At 51.0% G+C, this 22,565-nt stretch overlaps 1 protein-coding gene across 4 annotated transcripts in view; it reads right to left on the bottom strand.

Moving 5' to 3' along the window:
- Positions 1-19,185, bottom strand: part of PAX5 (paired box 5) — a 188,752-nt gene extending 169,567 nt beyond the window's left edge. The window contains exons 1-3 of one of the 4 annotated variants that reach the window (XM_070794766.1): positions 18,403-19,185; positions 10,458-10,681; positions 4,558-4,723 (exon numbers count right to left, since the gene is read on the bottom strand). In XM_070794766.1, the coding sequence (XP_070650867.1) occupies positions 4,558-4,723; positions 10,458-10,500 (209 nt within the window). In that variant the 5' untranslated portion in view covers positions 10,501-10,681; positions 18,403-19,185. The remainder of the gene's footprint in view (positions 1-4,557; positions 4,724-10,457; positions 10,682-18,402) is intronic. The other 3 variants (XM_070794767.1, XM_070794765.1, XM_019966213.2) reach the window with 3 other exon arrangements.
- Positions 19,186-22,565: the final 3,380 nt, after the last annotated feature.

A 22,565-nucleotide genomic window follows, 5' to 3' on the forward strand; every position in this document is an offset into this window, starting at 1 on the left:
ACACCTCTAAAACACATAATTTTTAATTTCTAAAGTACAACATTCAGTTTTGAATGGCTGAATGCGTGAATGATTATACAAACGGGCCTCCATCTACAGACATAAAACAGACCCATAGAGGTTACCTGGCTTGCCCAGGGTCACCCAAGACCCAGGGCCAAACCAGGACTGTGGCCCAGCCTTCTGAGCTAAAATTTCCCCAGAAAGTTGCCTTGTGTCTTTCTTTCGTTGGCTCTCCCATTCCCTAGCAGACTCACCTGCTTAACTTCTTTTTCCATAAGAGAAAAACAATAACCCTGGCATAAAATTTAAAAGAATGTCAGATTCCAGAATTAACTGGCAATATGAGTTACACATAAGTCAAAACGCAAGCAATCAAAAAAAAAACCAACCAACCACAAGTCACTGCAGCTCTTCCAGGGACCTCCTCTGAGGTAAATCGCTGTTTCTAAGGACATTTCCATGCTATCAGCTCTTCCTCGTTAACGCAAATAGGATGTCAGGGTTTTACAGTAAAACCGAAACCAGGGAGAAGAGAGCCATGAAAGATCATTTCAGGGGAAAAAAATTACTTGATTTCTTTTCTGAATCTAAGCCTTCACTGGATGTCTCTCTCAACATTTACAGAGGAATTTTTGACTTCCTCTTGAAAAGGAGATTATCTTGTATTTGGGAAAAAAAATTTTTTAATAAAAAAGACATTTTAGAGATGACTGAAAAAATTTAAACCTAACGAGTTTACAATAAGCAAAGGTGGGTCTATGATGGGTAGGAAAGATAACACAGGACAATGAGTGGTTCCATTGAAAGAGATGCTGAAATTCTCAGCTTGGGTAAGTCTGGTTAGGGCCAAGTTAGCGAATATCCTAGAAACAGAAGAAACCATTTGGGAACAGTGATATGGATGCACAAATTTTATTTTCCATTGAGAAGACTGTCATGTACAAATTTGTGGACCATAAAGCAAAACTCAGTCTATGCTCCCTCTTTCTATAATTGATAAAAGTCTATTAGTCACAAACAGGTTTTTAGAAATATCCAAGAAAAAATTTTTTTTTGCCAGAAGTCTAAAAAGTATCTAAATCACAGCATACAGCAATCTTGGCAGATTCAGCAGATCCTTTCAATTTTACAACAGAAAATTATCTGTTACTACAACACAGCATCTCATTATTCAGGCGCAGTGCCTTAAAGTTTACAGAGTCTTCCTCGAATTATCTTGATTCTCACAGTCCTGAGAGGCCAGCAAGATTTTATGTAATCAAAGGGAAAACCGATGATCAGAAGATTAAATCCTTGCCTAACCCCCTTTTGGAACTTAGAAACAGTCCCAGGCTTTCAAACCTGACTCTGAATCCAGTGCTCTTCTCACTAGAACAAGCTGCTGCTTTAGTTATAAAAATTAATTGACATTAGTACTAATAATAAAGATCCCTTGAAATTACAGACAGCTCTACTGTTTACCAGCCATTTTCGTGTGCATGTCTCTTATTCACTCCATCTATACTCACAGAGGGTCTGTTAGGACACGCACTGTCTTGGGATGGGGGTTCTGACACATAGAACACCCCGTGCTCAAAATATGTTAGCCCAATGGGACTGCAAAATCCATGCAGAAACTCTGAGAGGGTGGCAGGATGTAGCCCTCACCACCCCCAGTACTCGCCCCACTTGCATGGCTGGGGGTGGCAGTGCCCAGGACTCTCTCTCCATCCCATTTGAGCACTGCCAACCGTACAAGTCTATGATCCTGACACAGGAGGTCTTCCTTTTGTCTGACGCATAGTCCAGGCACTTAGAAGCCAGCCCTGACACTCCAGAAAACCCCAACTGGCAACTGTGTCAAGTGAGGATCTGACTACCCTTTCATCTCAATAACCACCCTTTCACCTCAGCAAAACAGCCACGCAGGACTTATACACGACAAGACGAACAATAGCCACTAACCCACAGTGTGGTTTGGTGCAAGGAGCATTAGTTTGAGAGTCAAGAGGTACAGATGCCAGTCAGTGGCTCTGATACTAATTCACAGTGTGACCCCGATCAACTCACTTAGCCTCTCTGGACCTCAGTTATCCCATTTGTATAATAAGGGGAGGATGTTTGCCTGGCCTGCCTTGCAGTGCCATCATGAAGACAGAAATGCAGAGTGGTTAAGAAAAAGCTTTGCAAAACAGAAAGAGCATGTGTTGTGGATTAAAATCCTCTGAGTGTTTATTACTATGTAACATACCACCCAATTCCAAATGGCATGAACCTCCCAGCCAGGCTTCAGTGAAAGAAGACAACAGCCCAGCTTTCTGGATGGATGTAAATGGGTCTCACATGCCACTGGGCTCTCCCTCTGAGCCCCTCCAGAGCCTTGAGCTCTGTGGACTGAATGCCACACTCCTGGCAGACCGCCACCTTCCTGAGATGACTTGGACTGCCCCAGGGACCCTGCCTGCCTCGCCACGCAGCCTCTGAAAACCACGGCCACCACACACCACACGCTCTCCACAATCTGTCACCCCGTGTGTGCCCATCAAATTCTTCAGTGACCGAAAAATTAAAAAAAAAAAAAAAAAATCAGTGGATGGAACAAGCCCAGTTCAGAAATTCCCAGTCACCCTGTTTTAGGGCTGAACTTGTTTCTTAAAAGGCAGTTCTAATTAGAGTGACATTTTGTCCACTGTGGTTCTTAGTTATGAAAATAATGAGCTATGAAATTCCAATTTATTGTTGACAACTTAAACGGCCAGGCACCGGAGCGGCGCATAACTTCCGAGTGCCACTCTACCTAGTGACAAATCTATTCCGGGCCGCGGGAGGCTGCTGGCTGGGCCTGGGAGGGTCCCTGTGTCCTTTAGTCCCCCAAGGAAGATGTGGAGGGCTCCTGGGCACCAGAACATGAGGACCCGGCATCTGGATGTTCCCTCTGAGAAGGGCTCAGCATCTTGCTCTGAGAAGATTCCAAATAGCAAGCAAAATGTCGGCTCAGCAAAGACATCTCAGCAAAAACAAAGAAAGGGCCTCCTTTTTCTCTCTCTCCACCTCCATACAATGAGAAGGCTTCCCAGGAAGACAACGAAGATCCCTCGGCCCTCCAAGTCTGATGCTGAAATGCTCTGAGATATCGTTCTCCTTTCTCTTTCTATCTTCTTTATTTCTCTTTCTATTTCTCTCTTTTTGAATCAATCCCTTTCTTTTCTGTTTCTTTTCTTTCTCTTTTCTCTATCTCCCTCTCCTCTAGTTGTTTTTTTTTTTTTCCTTTCCTTTTTCGTTCTCATCCTGTTGCCTAAAATCACTTTCTAACAAGAATACCATGCGCACAGCCTCCATGGCTGGGATGAACTGGTATGGTTGGGAGCATGAGGAATAAACAGGGGGATATGGTCTCTAAAGGTGCTGCCAGACCCCCTGGCCCTGAAACTTCTCTTGGCCTCCAGCAAGTCTTCTCAAGTTTAAAAACTGTTATTCCCTCCATCTGAGAGAATGTCTTAAATTCCAGCAGGTGGGAAAGAGTAAGCAGAAAGTCACAATGGCACTGACATACTTCAAAATATTTATTTTCCACTCAGCCATCTGTTCTCAAACTATAACACAAGCTACAGGCCAAAGCCTGTTTTCTGACCTGCAAGAGAAATCCTGAGAGAGTACTGACAGCTAAACCCAAGAATGTTCCTGACTGCCAGGGCAGACCTATAACAACTTCACTTGCCTGGAAACATACTTGCCGCTTTGGTTTTGGGGTGCAGCGAGATGCAGACGGTCTCAGAATTCTTAAGGCCTCTTCCCAGCCTGAGTGCTGATTGGCTGGAAGCATCTGAGTCACTCATTTTGCCCTCTACAATTTGTCTCCTCATCTCAAAACAAGCTTTCTTGGACCATCTCACCCAAGAAAATAAACAGGTGTGTTAAGAGGCTACAGAGCCCTTTGGGAGAATTGGCATTGTTGGTATTCTTCTTGCAGCAAATTGCAGGGTCAAGTGGCAACTTTCAACTGTCTAATTTGAGAGTTGGTGTTTGTTTGTTTGTTTGTTTCCTCTCTAAATTTCATATATATTTAGGATGCCTGCCACTATGAAGGAAACAAAACATATAGAAGGAAAACACTGCAGCCCAAAATAATAAGCTAGATGATAACCCAGAACTGAAAATGACAGCTGACTTTTAAAAATGGAATGTGCTTTTTGAAAACATTAAAATGAAACATTGAAGTCTGGTTATGTGATTTTATAACTTGTGGATTTTCCACCCAGCCCTGCTCAGGCACCAAATATAGATAGGGGAATTCCCAAGAACCTCTTATTCCTGGGTTCTTAGGAATAATTCACCAGGCTTTCAGAAAACATGTTACCCCTTCTAACTGAGACAATCCATTCTGCAACAAAGGTTTCCTGGGGTTACTTTGAATTGAATGGCCTCAAAAGGGCTCTGCAAAGTCCAAAGTACTGTGCATGTGGAAGAAGTGCCACCATGATTCTCACTATGACACTACCACATTGGACAGCTGCTGGGTCATGTTTTAGGTTATTATTTGAAAAATCAAGGGAAGCCTGAAGCTCCTGCCTTTACCTGCCAAGAATTTTGCTGACACAACCATGGCTGACTCGAAGCTGCCTGGAGATGTCACAGGGCCTGACGCCTTGATGAGCAAGTTCCACTATCCTTTGGCGGACTACATCCGGGAGTGGCCGTCCATTCACAAAAACCCCCCCAAGCTGATTCACTCCTCCATGTCCTGAAACAGATCAGAAATAAAAGGCAAGGGAAAGGGTGGTTAGAACCAGTCATGAAGGAAAAGAAGTGCCGCTTTGAGGACCCACAGTCCCTCTGATCAGAAATGGCAGCGGGCTGGCTATCTTGAGCCTGGGGTCTGATCACACAGGCTACATGAACACCTCAGATTGCTTTTTGAAATTAACCTTAGCCTTTGTCCTTCTTCAGCCAGTCAACTGGGCTATGATGGTAAGCATCCTCATACTGTGTTTCGTTTAGTTGCTAGCATTTTCTTTGTAATTTTTTTAAACAATGGAATATATGAAGACCTCAATCTGTACTTGGGACAGAACTTATTATTATACACGATGCAGAGGTCTAAGATAGATCCTAGGGAGAAAATACATTTAAAAATACATAAAATGTAAAGAGATTTTTTTTTAATAAAACTCTTTCCCTTTTAACAGATATCTCTAAAAGTGAAAAGGATTGCTTTAATAAACCTAGATCTCGGGGACAGGGGAATGTTTTTTAAATCAGCAATCTGATTCAAGAGCTAAGGATTAAAAAAAAAAATTTTTTTAATAGTATCTGCAGATTGCCCAGACAAACCCAAACCACTGCCTTGATAAAAATCCTTTCTTTAAGAAGGTGAGGCTCATACCTCAATCAAGATGGCAAAAAAATAAAGTGAGGCTGACATGCAGACTTGACCACTGTACCCTCTCAGAGCACACAAAAGAAATAGGTCAAAGGATCACATTTCACTCCACTGTATCAGAATTTGTTATAAAGGAGTTTCCCTGGAATTTTTGGAGTGTTTTGCAATTGACAAGCAGCTTTATGGTGGTTCAGGGAAAATAAAGAAGCCGGAGGAGGCTTCTGAGTCCCAGATTGTACAAGGGTTCTGGGATGGACTTTAAGTAAAAAGAGTCTGGGAAAGTATCTCCTCCACCCAATAAGCTCCATTCTTGTAAAAACATCAAGGTTCATCTGGATGGAAACAGAGATCCAAGTAAATGAAGAGCCAAACCAGTAAACACAGAGTGATCCAGTGTAGCAACATCATCGACCTTGTAGCTGTTAATCAGCCACTAACTGACATCATTGAGGACTGTCAAAAGACAGAAGCCAAGTCCAAGAATTTCCAATGCTGCTGACAGCTCGGAGACCAAGAAGAGGAAATCTCCTAACCTGGGACTTTGCAGGGACTGGGTTGTACCAGGGAAGCCAGGGCATCTCAGAGGTCACACACACACACACACACACACACACACACACACACACACACAAATATACTCCAATACATAAAATAGCCACCTCATCTCAGCTATTCCCCACTGAACTACTATCCAGGTTCATGAACAATATCTGAAATAGAGGACAAAACTACCCATAACATAACCTATTTCCTAAAAACTGCCAAAGCAATTCACTGAATTTTCCCATGAGAGTCCAAATTGAACATTTCCCCAAATTTTCAAACTCAGGCTGATTTCATGGGGGGGAAAATTTTTTTATAGATAACAGTACTTAATTCGAGTTCTAAGCTGAATTTCTCTCTGATTTTCAAAATGAGCTTTAATCAGTTTAGATTGTTCTAAAACACTCCAGACATCAGAAAAAGGAAAACCATCCTGAACAGAATTTTACAGTTAGGAACACAACTGCATAGTTCACCTAAAACAGAAAGACTACAGCCACCCTTGGTCAAGGGTCTTAAGAAAGCTTTGTTCTGGGGTTGGGAGCACCTAATAAAAAAGGGTTGTATGGATCTTTCAATAACAGGCTGGATTTAAGAAGCAAGTAAATTAAAAACTGAGAGGACAAAAAGAAAGCTAAAAGCACCTAGCACACTTTTGAGACAATCTATTAGTCCAGGCACCGGGGGCATCTGCAATGGCTTGTTCCCTATACTACTGGCAATTTAAATTTTCTGCCCAAAACATGGTAGCAATCTTTGGAGGATTTAAATTCCGAAAACAGTCCTGCAGGACATTTGTGATCTTTGGAGACCATTTGTATTATGGGGAAAAACCCAAGGATGAGACAGTCTAGGTGATAGCAAGTCCCCACACCCTCTAGTTTTAACCACAAAGGTCAGGCTACAAATGCTCTTGTAGATTCTGATCCTTGTATCCACAGCCGACACCAGACCCAGGATAACCTGGAGACCCCCTGCATCCCTCAACTTCCTGGAAAGGCTCCCAAAAACTCTAGGCCCTCTCTGCCTCTGAGAGAACATGTCAAGGGGGGTGGGTTGGTAAATTAAAAGTGTCATCTGAGTAGGCAATGTCTCTCATTTACTCCAAGATTGGAAAGAAGCAAAATCAGAAACCCGAGAGAAGGGAGGCAAGAGGATGGAGAAAGAAACCAGAAAAAGTGGTGTGAGGGCAAGTGTACAAAGATCAGAGACTCGATGAGATGAGACAGGAAGGAGAGTGCCTGGAAGGGAAGCTCAGGTTAGGAGAAGGAGAAAAAGGGATGGATTGGCTGGAATGGGGCAAAGAGGGGGTGGGGGGAAGGTGAATGTAGTGTATACAGTGGGAGGCAAGATGAGAGAAGAGAAAAATGGAGGAAGCCCAACAAGGGGGTATTTGGAAGAAAAAGACATCTGTGGAGGGGGGACCTTTGTTTTCTGGGACCCCAGCTCCCACCCTGCACTTCCTCAGAGAAGCCAAGTCCCAGTCTCTACTTCCAACACACTGGAGTACAGTGAGGGTTCATCACATGGGAGGTGCTGGGGGGAGACACAGACTCAGCTACACTTTTCAGGACCAAGTAGAATTTTCAGAGAGACACTGACACAGAGACAGATGCAATAAATCAAGGCAAAGACCAAGAAACTGACACGCAGATACAAGAGAATCACAGCCCTGCCCCCACAGGGCACATAGAGCAGGGTTTGGAGGAGGGGAGGGCAGGGGGGAAGGGATGAATACCAGATGCCCTTGGGACTTTTGTGGCTCTGGTCTGGAAGGGGCTGGCCTCCACAGATGCTCCTCAGGCCTTGATAAGAACATGCTACCCACCAGGGTCCCCCCTGTCCACACCCACAATGACCATGTCTGGGCATAGGGTCTTGGGGAAAGGGTCTGTGCTGACTCAATGGTAGATTGAACTCCAGGATCCACAGGGTCATTGAAATTCCTCCTATTAATATCAGAGAAGATAATTAAGGGGACACACAAACATGCAAACAGGAACACAGGAAAGGGCAGGAATGAAATCTTACTGGACTCTCGAACTGATAGGTGCTGGCACACATGGACAGTAGGGCCATGGATACAGACATAGTTAAATTAGACAGACAGTGCCTTGCAATTATGTGTAGCCATCCAGGTGGCCACTGCCTACTCTCTGGAATCTGAGTCCCTCTCTTCCCCTTTCGTGAATCCTCAAAAGACTGCCTCCAGCACTGTCCCTGGGAATTTCCTGTCAGTCCTTTTGTCTCTCTGACCTCAGTATCGTTCTCTGTAAAATGGATGTAGCTGAAAGTTTAGAAGACAGTTGGTTAGGAGACTGGCTATAAAAGTGCTTTGTAACTGGTAACCATAGCTGGGGGTGGGGACAAAAAAACTCAGAAGCCCACACCCTGGCAGTGCCTGCCCCTCCCCCTATACCAGCTATCCACGGAAGCCAGCCAGCTTCAGTGGGCGAGAGGGGAAAGGAGTTGGGGTGGTAAGAAACTGACCAGAGTCAGGAAGAAAGACAAGTAGGTCTGAGCCCCTACTTACCAGGCAACCTCTCAGGATCTACTACGCACCCCTCCACTCAAACTAAAAAAAAAACTGGGGCTCGAAAGTGGAGCCTATGTTATGGAAACAAATAGCTTTGGAAATCAGGATCAAGGGCACTTTCAGAGAAGACAGCTCTGGAAGCTATGCGGGCTGGGGCCCAGCCCCCACCGTGCTGCAGGGAAAATTGAAAATGGGAGGAGGGAGCACTTCCGAAGGAATGGGCAGATGAGAGCCCGGAGGAGGAGGGATAGAGAGGGGCATTAGTGGTTGGCTAACCCACACCTAGAAGAAGCTACCTTCTTCACCCCCATGCACGGCCTTGAGACCACCAGGTCTTGATGCCATCTGTCCGAACGCCTGGGCACAACCTCTGGGCAGCCAGGCTCTGTGCAGAAGGGAAGAGTAGATTCCCACAGGCAACGACAGAAGCGCAAGAGCAGCCCTCCCCATTTTGTCCTCAAATCGCTCCTTGACCGAGCTAAAGGCTTGGTCACATCTCAGAGTATTGACAGAAACTCCTTTGCTTTCCTGGCTCAGTCTGCGAGATCAGAGCTTCCCCAGAGCCCGGCTAAGTCTGTACAGGAGACGGCTGCTGGGGGCGCTGGGGTCACCACGGACTGGAAACCGTTTTGGCAAAGGCCCCAAGCGGTGAGGAGTTATTTAGGCTGGGATCCTAGCTAGCGGCTTCTCTTCGAAAATCTCCCCACGGCTTTGGTGGATGACCTCGGACTCGGGAAATTGGACACAAAGAGAAACTGACTTGCCCGTAGCCAGTCCCCACAGCCTAGATCAGCATTTCCCTGCCTATCAGGCCATTCGGCCTCCGGGGCAGGAACGGACATCTTCACCGGGAAGCTCGCCTTCTCTCCAGCCGGGTCTCGGCTGCCTTTGTTAAATAGGGGACCTAAGGCTAGGTAAGCAGGATCCGGCGCTGTCTGAAGGCTCCCGGCGCGGAAGCAACTCCCTGACCGGCGGCCCGTTGGGGCCGGAGCTGGGCACCCGGCTGAATGCTGCCGAAGCCTGGCGTCTTGCTCCCAGCTCCACAGCAGCTCTGAAGGAAAATACGATTCGTTCCACTTGGAACTTCCTCGAAATTTCCGAATCTAATCCGGCGTTAACTCACCGTGAGAGGAGCACTCATCTCACAGGAGGCTGTGCTAATGGGTGAACTGCAGATCCCGACGGGTCAGGCAGCGGCTGGCCTCGCCTGCGCCCAAAATGACCCTTCCCGGTCTCCTACACACGCGGTGTCTTTCAGAAGACGAGGGCGCCTGAATGGTGACTAATTGGCTTCTTCTTCTATTTTGTTTTGTTTTGTTTTTTTGTTTTTAAGGGGAGAAGCCATCATGAGGCAAGCGTCCTGCACAGAAGGACTTGATAGTGTCTTTAAGGGTCTCTGCATGAACTGGCGGCTTCTAAGCAGAAGCTCAGCTCAGGGTCCGCTACTTCGTTGATTTTTCAAATCCCACTCCTCACCTCCAGAATGCCTTTGGAGCTCTGGACCTGGTGTTCTCGCTTAGCTCGCAACCTCTTCCTCCAGACATACAAGCCCAGAGGCACTGCTGGGGCCCCACTTTCCCTCCAAGCCCCAGTCTTGCTCAGCCCTATGGGTGAAAAAGGCGCCATCGGGTGTAGGGTGCGGGGCGCTGAGACTCAGAGTGACCTCTCCCTACAACTTCATGCCCTCCAACTGGCCCGGCCCAAAGCTCTCTCCAGGTCCGAGTCCCGATTCTCCCGGCACACTGCGATGTTGCTGCCTGAGCCCCGGAAAAGATGCAACTGGCTGCGTACACTACCGGTTGCTGGAGGCGGGATTCCCGGTGCCAGGTGCTCCTGGCCGGGTCGACCACGCGGTTTGCTCCACATCCCCTGCCTGGGAGCCTCGCACTTTACAAACTTGACAGGGCGGCCACAGAAGTCCTGGGTCCTCCCATCCTTAGTACCTGCCCCGCGGTCTGGAACCACCAACCCCATCCCGGCGGGAGAGTGAGAGAAGCGAGCTCGCCGCCTACTTACTATGCATGGATGCAAACGGGTCGTGCTTACAGTGTATTTCCATCGGGGCGCTCCAGACTGCAGGCCGGCCCACGCTGCCGCCTCCCGGCGCCAAGGGGCTGCCCAGCGAGGCTACGGAGCCGCGCCGCCAGGCCGGGAACTGTGCGAGCTGGGTTCAGAAAACACTGCTGGAGCTTCGGAGCCTCTCTCAGAACCGCTCTGCCGGAGATCGCCGAGAGCTGCGCCTAGAGGCGGGAAACGGCGCTAGTGCAGTCCGGCCCGGAGCTGTTCACCCAACTCCCGGTGGCTTCCCTCCCGGGCTGGCTCAGGCGGCGGCTCCGCACCCGGCCCGGGATAGCTACGGCTAAAGCACCCGCAGCTTCGGGGGCATAGTTCAGGGGCCCGCCTCCGGGACCGCCTGGAGCCCCCCCGCCCGGCCGCCGGTAGGAGCGGCTCTAAGGAGGCCTGTGGGACACACAGCCCTTGACTTCACTCGGGGCGCAGCGAGGCCCGCGGGCGGCCAGGCTGGTTCCGCGGCTTCGCTGCCTCTGGAGTCTCTTCTCGATCCCTCTGTCTTCACCGGATCCTTTCTCTCTCTGCTGCGTTGAGTCTCTGGGCTCGGACGTGCCGCTTCAGCTTCTCTCCTCTCGGCTCTCCGACGTCTCGGACGAAGTTGCAAAGAACTTCCTCTCTGGCGGCGCTGGGGTCCGGGCGGGTTCTGAAACGCTTACGCCACTGACGCTGGGGCCAAGACTCCGGAGTCCCCGGGAGCCTGCAGCCCTCACACCCTGGGACCCAACGCTTTCAAAGTTCCCGCGGGCCCGGCTGCTCCCTCATCGCCGGGACCACGAATGGGGACAACAGCAACAGTCTCGTCCTCGTCGGAGTATTTGTCTCGCACCCACCAACTCTTCGAGCTTCCGCCGCTTTCTCTCGGGGGTGGGGTGGGGGGGTGGTCTGGTTCGAACGTCTTTCAGTTGCCTCTTCCGGGACGGCCGCCGCGCCTACCCCAGGCGTAGAGCGAGGGACAGAGAAGAGACCGAGAGGTTCCCTAGACCAAAGCCGCCGGGACTGCCGGTGCTGAGACGCAGCCTCTGTCGGCTTTGACTGCCAGCGCTGCTGCCACCACCTCCGCCTTCGGCGCTAGCCCTCCGCCTGCTCCGCGCGCAGAGTGCGCCACCGCGCCGCCCCGGAGCCGCTTTCAGGACCCGCTGCGTGTGGACAGCGCCGCCCGGGGCTCAGCCTCCCTCCGGGCGGGGGCGGGGCGGGGGCTAATCTGCCAATCACGCTTCATCAAACCAATCAGAGCAGTGGCAGCCGGCTCTGACCCGAGACACCACCCCATTGGCTGAGCAACCGGCGGGCTCCGCCTGATTAGCGGATACCTGGGCAATGGGAGAGAATGGAGGGCGGGGCCCAGGCGGCGGCGCCACGTTCATTGACAAACGCGCGGGGCGAAGGCCTAGCGGAGTGCACATTGGGGGAAGGGGACGGGGATCCACACAGCGCCAGGAGAGTCCCGCAGCAGATCCGGCGGGAGCCTGACCTCCCAGCCGCAGCACTGGGACCCTAAAATGCTCTGAGGGATTGAGGGCAGCCTAGGCGAGGATGGCGGGTGGGGAGCGTGGTTGGGGAAACAGTCTCCAGAAAACACGCGCGCGTGCACAAACACACACACACAACGGATGTTGGAGGAAAACAAGGAGCTCAGTAGAGATCTAACTTTCAATCTAAGCACCATCAGACTTGCAGTGGAAACGTAGCTTGTGCACATCTGCTCCGCTCTGACCTCGGTTTCCTCGTCTGTAAAATAAGAGAGTTGTCCTGCTGCTGCTGCTGCTGCTGCTGCTGCTGCTGCTGCTAAGTCGCTTCAGTCGTGTCCGACTCTGTGCGACCCCATAGACGGCAGCCCACCAGGCTCCCCCGTCCCTGGGATTCTCCAGGCAAGAACACTGGAGTGGGTTGCCATTTCCCTCTCCTACCTAGTTTTTAATGAAGGCTCTCCTTCCAGTGGAAATATTTCATAATTTTATCAAGCGCCAACTAAGCTGACGCTGCTGCCTCATCGTCCACCCTCCTCCCCTGCTCTAACTGAAGAACTCTCAATTCTGAGCTAACCATACAGAGAGACATGAGGTTGCGGGAACATCTCACAATCCTTTAAAGTTAGTAACCAGGATGCTCTTTTGCGGGGGGTGGGGGGGTGTCCATCTGGGGCTTTGGACAACGTAGTCCAAGCACTGAGCCCCGAGTCTCTCTTTCCAGCCTCAGACAGGAGTTGCCAGATGCTTTGGGGGCTAATGATGCGCCCAGCTGAAGACTTCTGTCTGCACGGGCAAATCTGCCTCCGCAGCAAGACCTGAATAAACCCTATCCCGTCCAGTGCTAATGAGAGTCTCTGAAGCGGGTGGGTGGGCGAATAGGCGTATTCAGTCTGCGAGGGCCATGCAGAGGCGCGCTAAGCGTGTTATTACACTGTAGCTTTCAGTTGTCGAGAAAACCCGACTTTTCCTCTCCTGGGGAAGTGCTTGTCGTTTTTAAGACAAAAATGGGTGGATTTCTAGCAGACCTTTTTTGGTCCAGAAAGGCAAGGTTTTTGACCAGCAAGAATCAGTTTCCCAGGAGTGTGAGGCCCTGGGACCACAGGCAAAGGAACTGGACTTTGAAATGGAAGCATGTGATAGCCATTCTTCACCCAGGAGGCAACAGTTCTGTGTGTGCCTACGTTTGCTGGCACCCAGGACAGGAAGAGTAACTGAAGACTCCCCTTGCCCAGCAGCTCGTGGGAGTTGATCCAAGACCCACTATTTCAAATTCACAAGCAATGATCTTCTAATATTACACATAAATCCACCGAAACAAGGGCTCTGAGATGTCTGCTCTGGATCTGGACTTGTAAGGAAGACAGAGCACCAGTTGACCCTGGGAGGACTTCCAGGACATTCTTTATTTCAGTTACCCTTCTCTCTGCTGTTGCTGCTAAGTTGCTTCAGTTGTGTCCAACTCTGTGTGACCCCATAGACAGCAGCCCACCAGGCTCCCCCGTCCCTGGGATTCTCCAGGCAAGAACACTGGAGTGGGTTGCCATTTCCTTCTCCAATGCAGGAAAGTGAAAAGTGAAAGTGAAGTCACTCAGTCGTGTCTGACTCTTCACAACCCCATGGACTGCAGCCTACCAGGCTCCTCCGTTCATGGGATTTTCTAGGCAAGAGTACTGGAGTGGGGTGCCATCACCCTTCTCTCTACCTCTGTCCAATTTCTCACACTCAGAACCAGATCAGCCCTCAGAACCATCTTCTCTTCCTGTCCCAGATCCAGCTGCTCCTGAAGGGTAGATAAGTTTCCAGTAGTGACACCGTCCCCAACCCCTCCAGGGCACAGCTGCAGAAAACAGACCCAGGAAATCCTCTGGGAGCCCAGGAGGCTGCTGTAGGCACTGGGGTGGGGCAACATTATCTCTTCTTTGTCTGGAACCCAGCCTGTCCTGATCTTCCACCACACCCTCCTCGCCTAGGAGCTGGAAGATCAAAACTACACAGAGAAACCAGGATTGAGTTAGGGTTCCCGAGTTCACTCCACCCGGTGGCGCTTGATGGATCAAAAGTGGACTAAGAATTCGACACGGCAGTTCTGCCCGCCGCACCCCCCCACCACCCCCCAACCCCCCCCCCCCACCAGAGAGGCGGGAGTATGGGAAAGCTCTGAGGGAAGCAGTCAGAGACACCTCCACTTCCAGCTCTGCTCTATTTCAGGCCTAGAAACTCAGATTCTAAAGTCTTACAGCTCAAAGGGCCGTGAGGCTATGTCTTCCCCATTTTATAGATATGAAACCTGAGGCCAAGACAAGAGGCTACTTGTCCAAGGTCACATAGCATGTCCAGGATAGAGGAAAGGCTGTGAACCAGAAACCTCTTTCTCAGAAGGGTTTCTCCAGAGCCACTCTTGGCATGTGGAGAGTTGTTTTTTGGGGGGGGGCAGGGGGTGGTGGAGGAGGAGGGAACCCAGATAGGATATGTCAATACAAACCGGTTTTCCTTCTGATACCAGGCAGCTTGGACTGAACCTCCCCCCAAAGCACTGCCAGGGTTGAATAGAACCACATATTAATATATTACTCAAACAGGAATGGGTCAGATTTCCATTTTGCACAGAAGGCTTTTGGGCTTCTGGACGGTGTTGGGCAACCTAACCTGGGCCGCAAAAGCAGCCCACTTTCCACCTTGTGGTGCACAGCGGGGAGGGCGTGTACCTCCGGATAGGAGATTATTCACAGCCGCCTGAGTGGGCCAGCATCCCCTATCTTCTAACACCAAGAGGCACCATCAGATATCCTGGCCCCCTAACCCAGCCTTATAGTCCACCAAATGGTGGCCCAGAAAAGTTACTTGACTATCCTGGGATAACACAGCAATTCCAGCACCGCTCCTTAGTCCTGCCTCCAAAAGCTTTCCCAGCTCACAAGTCTGGGTCTAGGAGAGACAAGTTATCAGGGAGCTGGTCTCTAAGCTGCTGTGCTGAATGCGGTAGGGCGTTGCTGTATGCAACGGCCTTGTAGTTTCATTCCCCAGGCACGACTTAGGGCCAGGCCCTATACTAAGCGAAGGAGGCAGGAGATGGGGAAAGGAAAACTTCCAGAAAGAAATTTAATTTGTGTAAATCGAATTGCCTTTGAAAGTTTTGCTATTGAAAGAAAGCCCATTCAGAAAAATGTTTGAGAAACCACCTTCAGAGGAACATCCACCTCAGTCTCCATACACAAACCTGACTGTACCCGGAACACTCTTCCTCCCCGCCTCTCTTCTGCTTTCTCCTGGGCCACCCAGTTGTGCCTGTGGGTTGGGGCTGCTATAGCACTCACTGGGCCTAAGATCGACTCCTGCAGCCCAAGTCCAGCCCATCTCCCTGTTCCTATTTTGGGTAAAGCGAGGCCTACAGGGCTCATATTGGTTGCTCAATTCCAGAAAGCCAGAGATGCCTGAGCAATGCTATCCTAACTTGGTGGGTCCCTTCTAATCCTCATTTTAAAAGCATCAAAGAGAGAAAGCAACTGACCCTAAGTTACACAGCAAGTTGGTTCAGAGCCATTTCCTGCATGATTCCTTTCTCCTGGATCAGAGGTCTACTCTGCCTGGCCCAAGTCTGTTTGTAAGAATGGTTGAAGTGGGAGAAAAAGGGGAGAATTAAATCATATTTTTCAAAAACCGTGTAAAGTGCCTTTGTCAGGTTTTATCATTACCACCATACCTCAAAGGCCAAGAATTCTGGGACTACCTTTATTTATCCCAAAGGTGCTTCCTGCTCAGCTTCCTCATGTGTCTGAAAAGAATCCCTGAGATGAGATCTTTCAAGGTTCTGAAAGATGAAGATCCATGGGTAGAGGGTATTATCCCACCAGGCTCATTCCAGAGCTAGGGGAATTGATGCCAAGGTCCACGAATGCAGTGTTCAGCCTACCCTGCTCTCCCTGGTCTTGGGATTCTTTAACCCCCGCCTCAGCTAACTTGCCTAATTGTCATTTTTCTCCATGGGCAGGGGGTGGGGGGCACATGGGGCTCTATTGCCTTTTCAAGCAAGAATAAGAGGTTTAAGGGCGGAAGAATTATCTTCTAGTCCTACTCCTTCCATACTTCCTTCTGTGTGATCTCAAATAAGTCCCTGCCCCTTTCTGGACCTCAGTTTTCCCTTTTTTGGTACCACAAGGAAGAGGCTAGACAAGAATATGCCTAAGTGGCTCCTTGTTCAGGTAGGATCTCACCAGATCTTGGACTTAAGCTAGAAGACCAGATATGCCTTCCCCATCGTTCAGATGGGGAAAGTGAGGTTGAGTGAAGGCATGGAATACAGTTCTGAAGGACGTAAAGGGCCATCAAGCGACCCATAAAAAGCCTTGAAGTTGGGAGGAGGAGACACCCAAGCAAAAATCCCCAAACTAGACCTGGACGCCCCCAACCTGGGCAGTTTCTCAGCTATCTTTTATTCTCCACCCGTGCTGTGGGCCAGAGCAGACAGGTGCAAGTGTAGTGTTACCTGAGATATCATCCTTTCCCAGGCAGGGCCCTCATCCAACCGAAAGGTGAAGAGGGACGTGGCTCCCCAGATTTTTAAACTGGCCAGGCCTGTGGTCCCCAGCCCCACCCAGGCCTGTCTTGAAGAGGAAGGAAATGCTTTATTGATTAAACGATTATTCAGGCGATTGAACTAATCAAAGAGCCCATCGACCGCCATGAATTACAGTCTTTGTAGACAGCTTGTCTAGAGAGGCAGCCAGGCCAGCCACACAGACCCTCTCGAGCATCCTCTCAGGCTTTTGACCCACTCCCAACACATGCACACCCCCCAGTCCCCAGTGCAGATGCTTCTGGAGTCTCACCTCCTAAGGGAGTAGTGGGGAGAGTTGGGGTGGAGCAAAGGGGGTTTCCAGGTTCCCTTTCCTGTGCCGTCACCCTGGGGAACCGTCTTCATTTCCCTGCCTCTTAGATTTCTGCCCTCACTTCTCTTCAGTCATGATTTTGGAAACACATATGAGCCTAGGGAATTGTTCTGGGTTTCCAGATACAAGTTCACCCCCCACCTCCCTCCTTTTTGACCCGTACTTAGGGAAGGTGGAGGTAGGGAATCGCAGAAGCACAGGGATATGGGGAATGGAGTTCTGTCAGGGCCAGAAGTGTGTTTGGATGGGGGTTTAGCACTTTTGGCCTAATGAGTGAAAGAGGCACCCGTACCTGGCTTTTACCTCAGGGCAGACAGGAGCTTCCTGCAGCCTGCCACCTCCTCTCCGACATAAACACCCACTGCTACCCACTGCCTGGAACTGTGGGAGGCACACCAGGCTCTGTGCTAGAAAGGCCTGCCTGTGCATATATAGGTTCAGAGCTGGGTGCCCCAGTTAGACACACAGGTCATACCTACTTTCACTCTTTTCCTGGCACCCACAAGATAAAACCTGAGCATGTGTGTGTGCATGCGGACATGCACACACACACCCCAGTGTCAGAGGCTCATCTAGGTAAGAGTTAAGGCAGGCTGGGGATCCCTAGAAAAGTCACAACTAGCTTATAGGTAGGCTGCCTCCTCTCATCTGCCAGGGTTGTACCTGCAACAGAAGACCCTTTTGTATAAATGGTAGGCTCAATAGTACCTAAAGAGTGAAGCAGTGTACCCACACACTGAAGGGCTGCACACCTCTACTCCTGTTCTCGCAACAGAACGGAACCTGAGCCTGACTGATGGCAGGCTTAGTACAACAGACCCCCACAGGTCCCAGATCTGTCTTTGTGTCTAGAGGCAGGCACTTTTGTATACATTGGTATATGCCCAGTGAACAGCGGCTGACATCCAAAAATGGAGGGGTTAGTGTAACCATCTTATTCTCACTTCCAGAATCACTTGAATTGTGACAGGTGAACACAGACCCTCAAAGGAGTAGATGTACAGACACTCAGCAAAATTTTACACATATATAGCCACACATAGACATACATTTTGGATACTCAAAAGAACAGTACCCAGGAACAGCAACTCATAAACAAATACTAACAGATTCATGAATATAAATACACACACACACACGCACATAGATTCTTCAACACACACACTTCCTCTACATACACATATATGTACATATGTACATATATATATATATATAAAGGGACACACAAATTGTCATTGTCACTCAGGCACATTCTGAGCCCCTATGTAAACACACAGACCCAAATTTTCAGACCCCCTGATATCCATCCACATGAAACTTCAGAAAGAGAAAAACACACGCAAACTCACAAGCACTTGAACTGAATCAGAAGTGTGTGAACAGACTGTTGAAGAGAAACGTGCCGCAGACAGACGCGCAGTCAAAATCCTTGCGAAAATGAGGCGCACCCCCTCCCCCAGGGCCGAAGTGTTTGAGGACCAGCGCCCCGCTGGGTCTCTTGAGTTAGCAAGCCTATAGCGCGTATCGCGGTCCTACCTGTCCTGCCGGTCCGAGGAGTCGGGTAATTTTTCTCTAAATCCATTTTGATTTTTCAGAACTTGATGTAATGGACAGGGAAAAAAAGTTTCCACTTTTTTGTGATTTTTTTTTTTTTTTTTTTTTTTTGGTGTCAGGGGCCGCTCACAGGTCGGAATAATTCAAGCCTTCCGCTCCCCCGCCGAGCTGGGGTAGCTGATCACTGAGCTGAAACTAAACGTTTTAGGTGGAAAAAAAGCGTCCGAAGGCACCGTGAAATGATTAAGGAACTAAAGAGCTTCTCGCCATGTGAGATCATGTCCTGTTCTCGCCAACATCACAAGATGTCCCCAGACACGCCGCGCCCCCAGCGTGCAGCCCCGCACTGCAGGCCCCGAACTGGGAAAGGGTGTCCGTGTTCTTCGGCCCTGCCTGCTCAGCGGGCCAGACGGGGCGGGCCGGGTCGGGCCGGAGCAATGCAGGAGGCCGGGAGAGCAGCAGTACCGCCGCCGTGCCGCCCTGGACTTTTATAGGGGGTTGGTGGGGGAGGGAAGGAAGGCTTCAACAGAGCCGGGCGCTAGCCTGCACTCTAACGGCAAGAGGCCGACCATAGGCGAGTCGGGAGCCCTGGCCTCGCGGCCGCAACTTCTACAAATCTCTGAGTCTGGGTGTCGTGGCCCTCTGTTCGGTGCGCGAGGCCGGTGACCCCTTTAGGTGCAAACCCCGCCATGTAAGAGGGTTCAGGCCACGTTTTTGTTTTTTTAAGAAATTAGCCACCCTCCCAAGTAGGTGCAATTTGGAAAGGCTTTAGAGGCAAGCAGTGTTGCCAGGCAGAGAGACGCGTCCCAGTTTCCTCAGAGTCACCCCTAGGGCGGCGCCCGCACCCCAGAGTTCTCAGCCACTTCATTCCCACCCAATCTGCAGCTGTAATACTATTGCTGAGTCTAGGGCAGAGCCAGAACCCCCAAAACACCCCAGTACACACCCTGTCCCATCCTGGACGGGAGCACAGACGGTAAGCTGTGAAATGTTGGAGATAAAATCCGGGCCTCCTCTTGGGAGAACCGGCGCTGAGCAGAACTAACTCAGGAGGTCCTGAGGGTTGTCGGGAGTTCCGGACATCTTACCCCGGCCCATAAGTGGAATCCCCTTGCCCTCCAGCCCCGAGCCGTTGCGGTGTCCTGGAGCCCCAAGACTTGATTTCATAGGGGACATCAGCCCGAGAGACCGGGCAGAGGTTTGGCATGTTCAGCCCGCTCTCTTCGGCCCGGGCTCAAGACTTCCCTCCCCTTTCTAGTCCCAGTCCCGAGTCCAGCTGCTTGGCTTGGCCACTGGAAGCCCGTGGGGCCCCGCTGCGGGGTGGTCGCAGGGGCAAGGTTCTCTGCGGGCGGGGGAGAGATCCGCAGGAGGACTCTTGGCCCGCCGGACAATGCAGTTTCCAAAAGTGAGTCGTCCTCAGAGAGAGTGTTGTTTGTTTTTTGGAGCGGGTGGTCACGAGGATGGGCCGCAACCTAGGGGGAAGAGCCCGGAGCTCGAGAAAAGGGGGGCGGGGGGCGCGGGAACCGGACATTACTTATCCACTGAGCCGATTTCGCCACAATCGGAAACGTGGCTGTGGATTCCCCGGCGGCCCCCTCCCCCACCCCCATCCCCCAAGTAGTCTGCGCAGTCCCCCTGCGCCGCCTCTTCCTGCAGCCTACGGGTACGGGTCGCTGCCCCAGAGACTAGATTTTTGGGCACCTCCGAGCGCTGGACTCTCCCTCGGCAATCGGGCCCAGGCCCTGCTTCCCGCCCTCCCGCCTAGCCCGCGCCGGGAGGCTGAGCCGGGGAGGAGCGGCCTTCTGCGCCTAGAGATCTAAAGCCCTCCCGGAATTGACATCTCACCCTGGGCTGGGCACGGGAGTTGTTTGGGTTGTTGTTGTTGTTTTTCTATTTATAAGGTTTGTTTTGGTTTTGTTTGTTTTCTTTTCATTATCTGAGAGTCTTTTGTTGCTGGTGTTTTGTGTGTTGGTTTTTCGTGGATTTCATTTTAGCGGGTTTTGCGCTGTGAATCTTGGTCTTTGGGGTGGATTTTGTTTTCTGTCTTGTGTTTTGATTTTTGTGTGCGTATTGTACTTTGTCCTTGTAGGCTGTCATTGTGTATCGTTTGAAAGGCTGTTCATTCTGCGCGGTGTTTTGATTTTTTTTTTTTTTATTTTGTACTAGTGGGGGTCGTTTGTGTGTTCTGCGTTAGGTGAATTTGGTGTTTGTATGTGTTTCGTTTTCTTCGATTTTGATTTTGTTTTTATGTGCAGTGCGTTTAATGAAGGTTTTGGCTTATGTTTTCGTATGTTGGCTTCAGTTTTTGTGTTTGTGGGATGCTTTGGTGAGTATTGCGTGTGTGTTTAGCTTTGTGGGGGGTTTTGGATTAGGGAGGGGACACTGGTCACTACTTGATTCCTGTCCTCATCCAGGAAGGGCAGAGGATTAAGCCAAGCACCAAGAGCCTTGGTTTCGTGGTGCTCGGAAATACCTGACCCCGGCACCACCGCGCTGTACTCTGAGCGCTCCAGACCAACGCGGAACAAATGTGCGTTCCCGAGGGGGCGCCCGCCCTCACTGGTAACCTCGCCGGTCGTGTGGCACCAGTGCCCAGAATAATTCACAGGCCCCCCCGACTTGGGGTACCCAGGCCCAATCGCCATCCCCTTGCCCACCCTATCCGTTGTTGATCGACCTCCCCTTGTGCCTGGCCAGCCTGCTTCGGACCTCCGGGACACTCGCGGCGTTGGACCGAAGGCCGCTCCCTGCCGCGGAGAAGGTGGCGAATCTCTTCGGGGGACCCGGAATTGACGCTGCGGCCCTAGATATACTGGACAAGGGGCTACGGATGCTCCGACTCTAGGCGCATATCGGCATCTGGGCCCCCGAAAAATCCCCGATCTCACTTGCCCGTAGCCCTAGAATCCTAGAAACCCCACTCCGCTCAGCTTTCGGTTTGGAGAACTTGCCCCAGTTCACCATCGACACACAAATCCACACTCAAATATACACATACTCAGCTAGAGAGCGAGCGAGCCCGCGCCTCGGTAGCAGCGGCCTGCGTGGCAGAATCAGTGCTGGCACCATCTCAAGGGGAAGCCAAACTGTAGTGACCGGAAATGTCCCAAGGACAGAATAAGGATTTTTGTTTGTTTGTTTTTTGTTTTTATTTCCACGTCGCCGGAACTTCTTCAACCTCGATACACCTGGATTTGTTTAATGCTACACCGGGGAGAAAAGGAGAGGCACATTTAGAGAGGCAGATCGGCGAGGAAGTGCGGGGAGAATCTATAGAGAAAGAAATCTGGAGAGGGAGAGACAAGACTGTGCGGAAAGGTAGATTGGAGACCCAGGAAAGGGGTTGGTGCGGAGAGTCCTCCAAGGCCCCCCGCGCGCACTGGCATTCCGTGAGAGGGAGAAAGCAGAAACCGAGAACAGAGAGTGACAGGAAAAGAGTCGCAGAAGAGGTTGGCCTAGGCACACAGCGAACTTCCCTCCAGCTAAAACGCTGCATCCCAGGGACTGGGAGGCCGACGTCGGGAGGCGAGGAGTCTAGGCTCTGCTCTGCGGCCAGAAACACCCAAGACTCCAGGGTTTGTGGAGCCAAGACTGAGGCTCGATTTCCGGCCCTGCGCCACCCCGAGACCCGCAGCCCGGACTCCAGCAAAGGTTGGCCCACCGCGGTCAGCCGATGGGCCTCTCTCTGCGCGAGCCCTGGGAGCAGCCGCGGGGAACGACTCCGGCCCTGTGGCTCTGGGCTGGAGCTTACCCTGAGGGCGGGTGGGAATCGACAATCAGCCTAGAAGCTAGGAAGAGGCCCCGCCCTAAAGCTGGGGGCCCAGTTCTGGGAGCGGCTGAGGCCACTGCGGAACTCGCGGGATTCGGGGTCCGTGCAGCGCGCACGTGGCACCGCACCTTCCGCAGGAGGCGCCGCTGATACCCAGCCCCGCCCCGCTACGTTTGCTGGGTCTGGATGGTGTCAGGATTGAGAGTGGACGCTAAATCCCGACGAGTAGGTTCCGTACGGCCTAAACTTGGGGCTTGCCCAGGGGCGGCGCCCGGGTGAATACGGGCGCCTCTTCACTAGCAACTAACTCCCCGGCCGCAGAGCGCAAAAAACGCGCAGCGCAGGCCAGCCGCCGACGCTGGTTTTCCAGCGGTGC

The sequence above is a fragment of the Bos indicus genome, chromosome 8 (genome assembly GCF_029378745.1).
Source record: "Bos indicus isolate NIAB-ARS_2022 breed Sahiwal x Tharparkar chromosome 8, NIAB-ARS_B.indTharparkar_mat_pri_1.0, whole genome shotgun sequence".
Classification (NCBI taxonomy): domain Eukaryota; kingdom Metazoa; phylum Chordata; class Mammalia; order Artiodactyla; family Bovidae; genus Bos; species Bos indicus.